Here is a 3,580-nt window from a genome sequence, read left to right as displayed (position 1 = left end):
TATGTGTTGTTCATAATTCGGACATGTATCTACTCTATTTCAATTAACACATAATAGATCAAACATTATAAAAGTGTTATAAAAAGAAAACCCTAATACTCTGGTGTTGTTTCTAATACCAGTACTTCATTTTGGTGGACTGTACTTCGTTAATGCCCACTCACGAGCGCCCCCTCTGGTGGGGAAAGTTTTTTTGGGAAACAAACCTTTTCAGAACACCGGTAAACGGCAGCCATTACAGCCAAACATGTTTGCTGTTGTTCCAGGAGCGGCCCCATCGCACATTAATGTCATTAGTTCGTTATCATTACTAAACTGCAGGACTGCTTTTTCTCTTTTCACATCATGTCACCTGCCTGGGTCTGTTACTGCCTCGCTCAGAGTTACGATAGTATCAGAGGTGAGCTCGCTTCAACCGCTTTTTGTGACGTGGTCTCATTTCCGGACTCATTTTGTGAGTGAAGCTAATATTTCACTTAAAATACATGAAAAAAATGCAACTGACTATAATACTCCAACTTTGTGGATTATTTTATGGATTAAATTTTTCATATTATACTTGAATAAATACGGTAGTCATTTTTATTCCATCATGATTCATGACCACTTTTGTTAAAACGTCTGAAAATCCATAGGTGACAGGTTAATGTGCTGTTTACAGCAGAGTGTTGTAATAACACAGCCTGCTGGAACAGCTGGGTTTCTGTATATAAACACTGATATGTGTGGATTAACCAAACACAGCAGCGCTGGATTAACGAGGACCTGTTTCCTGAGCCTTCATGGTGCGAACACTTTGTGAAACTGGTTCGTGTTTCCCACATTCTGCTCCAATTCTGAGAAAAACACTTCAGACATTTTGATGTAGGGTTTAGCAGCAAGCTTATTAACAATTAATATCTTACTGGGTTTAATTCTGACTGGATTTAAAAGTTAAACTAGAATCAGTTATCTTATTGGACAGGTGTATCTAACACAAACATTTACCTGACTTCACAGGAGTGAACACTGAGCTCTTTGTGCAGAAGACCACTGGTCAGGTTGTAGACCAGCACAGAGCCGTTGCTGGTGCCTGAGAGGAGACAAAAAGGACAAGGATAAACAGGAGAGGTGAGACTCATTTGAAGTGTCGCTGCAGGCGATGCACATCAGGGACCGTATTTATCAGACTTCTTAGAATTACTCAAGAATTAGAATTACGCGTACTCTTAGTTAAAAGCTGAGAGTAAAAGTCAGTTATCAAGCGTCTCATTAGCTGCGTTTCCATTGACCGTGAAAATGCGCAAATGAGAATTTTGAAAAAATATTTGCTCAATGGAAACACGTCAATTAAAAAAAAAATTAAGTTTTTCGACAAAATGTTTTTGCGCTAGGATGAGGTGGTTTTTCGGTCATATCGAAATCGGTGTTTTTCGCAAAACTGCAATGGAAACACTTTTTTCGCATCACGAGAGTCACGTGATCAACAACCGTCTGTTTCTACTGGTGAAAAAGACGATGATGAAGAAGATAACAGGAAGTAAAAATAGTAGTAATATCACAGAAGTAGTATAAAATAAAATGGAAAACACACCAACTACAAATTTCCCAAAAACACAGCATACGTAGCCGCTCCCAAGTAGGGACTTGTCTCTGGAAAGCCTCGATAAAAGACGCCGACGTCTCCTCTGATGATGAGCGCTAGTGTCGTGGTAGCAACATGCTATGTGTTTACATCCATCGCTGCCATGTTTGTAATGACTTATCATGAGAACAAACGTATTCACGTGACTTTAATAACATTTCTTACTTAATGGTAACACCGCGAGTGCGAAACTGTGTTTTTCGACATTAACAGATTATCGACAAAGTTTTGCGCACATTTGCAGTAGAAACGCAGCTAGTATTACTTTAAGCAAAGTTTAAGAGTAACTCTTAAATTTCCTGAGACATATTGTACCTATCCTTCAAATACAAAAAGTCAAAGAAAGCATCTTTATACTTAAGAAAACTGGCATAATACACATGATTTTACCCATTTTGTCTCATAACTGGCCTATTTTCTTTTAAATTAGGCTCAGCCAAAGTGAAACAGGAAGTGACATCAAAGGGGAACTCATTAATAAAATAAACTCTCTGGTATCAGTTTATTAAGACAAAATTATTTAAACTAACTCTTCTTCTTCTCTCTTTGATAGCGACTAAACAAAGCCTAAAGAAACATCAGATTCTTCCCGACAGTCTGTGTTAGCTTTTGTAGCATCGCTCTGTTTACATGCTGACATCACTTCCTGTTTCTTCACATGCAAATATCTCAACAATCGTTCATCCGAGCGACGTGAAATTAGTTTTGCAACATGTTATCAATGTTATCTTTCTAAAAATGTATTCATGTTTATTACAAAAATTTGATGTCACAGACCCTTTAAATGTCAGTCACACCTGACTGTGCCACAAAGCTGATCCTGTAGACTCTGACTTAGTTCGGTTAGGAGGAGTTTTCACTCAGAATTATCTAAACTAGAGAAACAGCCTTTCTTGTGGAAATGCTAGTGTGCATGCTTATTGCTAAAAACTTCAGCTGAAATGGAGCTGAAAATGTTTAACAGCAAAAGAGTTAATGTCAGTTTAATTTGAGAAGATGAAAGAAAAATGTTTAACTTTGCAGAAAGCAGCCTAAATTGTGTATTTAGCTTGAAAAAGCTACATTTAGCAACAGCTAAACAAAGTTGCAAAAAGCAGCTAAAATTGGAATAATGCAACTGAAAGTATATAAAGCTTAAATTAGCAGTAAGAAGCAGAAAGAAGTACAAAAAAGGAGCCGAAAAAGTCAAAATATAGCTGAAATAGTAGAAAAAAGCTTAATGCCAGTTTAATTTGAGAAAATTAAAGAAGCATAAAGAAGTTTAACTACGCAGAAAGAAGCTTAATAGACCAAAGTGTGTATTTAGCAAATCTAAGCAATTTTAAGCACTTAAATCTAAAATTCTAATCTAAGAAGTTTGATGAATACGGGCCCTGATCTCCAGCTCAGAAAGTTTGACAAAGTGATAAATAACTCATATTTTCTACTATACAAAACAAAAGGAGAGGTTGTAAGTAAGTAAGTAAGTAAGTAAGTAAGTAAACTTTATTTCTATAGCGCTTTTCACAGACCAGGGTCACAAAGTGCTGCCCAAGTGTAAAAGAAATAAATAAATTAAAAGCAACATACAAAACAATAAAACACAGTATTACGCTAAAAAGCAAGTTTAAAAAAGTGGGTCTTAAGTTGTTTCCTAAAAGTGTCTATACAATCCAGAGATCGAATGGTGCAAGGTAGCTCATTCCAGAGGCGAGGCGCCACAGCTTTAAAAGATCTGTCTCCTCGAGTCTTAAAATGGGTTACAAACTGTTTGTGCTGACACAGTTTGTTTAGACCAGTTTACTGAAACTTGTTATAGTTATAGTTACAGTTATAGTTATAGTAAATTATAGTTATAGTTACGGTTAGTTATATTTAGTTATAGTTATAGTTACAGTTAGTTATAGTTAGTTATATTTAGTTATAGTTATAGTTACAGTAAGTTATAGTTAGTTATATTTAGTTATAGTTATAGTT

At 35.9% G+C, this 3,580-nt stretch overlaps 1 protein-coding gene across 1 annotated transcript in view; it reads right to left on the bottom strand.

Moving 5' to 3' along the window:
- Positions 1-3,580, bottom strand: part of wdr11 (WD repeat domain 11) — a gene marked incomplete at its 5' end in the record, with an annotated part of 85,302 nt that overhangs the window by 45,638 nt on the left and 36,084 nt on the right. Inside the window, 1 exon segment of the mRNA XM_014021175.1 lies at positions 988-1,072. Coding sequence (XP_013876629.1) covers positions 988-1,072 — 85 coding nt within the window.

The sequence above is a fragment of the Austrofundulus limnaeus genome, unplaced genomic scaffold, assembly GCF_001266775.1.
Source record: "Austrofundulus limnaeus strain Quisiro unplaced genomic scaffold, Austrofundulus_limnaeus-1.0 Scaffold280, whole genome shotgun sequence".
Taxonomy (NCBI): Eukaryota; Metazoa; Chordata; class Actinopteri; order Cyprinodontiformes; family Rivulidae; genus Austrofundulus; species Austrofundulus limnaeus.
This window is presented reverse-complemented; position numbering and strand designations above follow the sequence as displayed.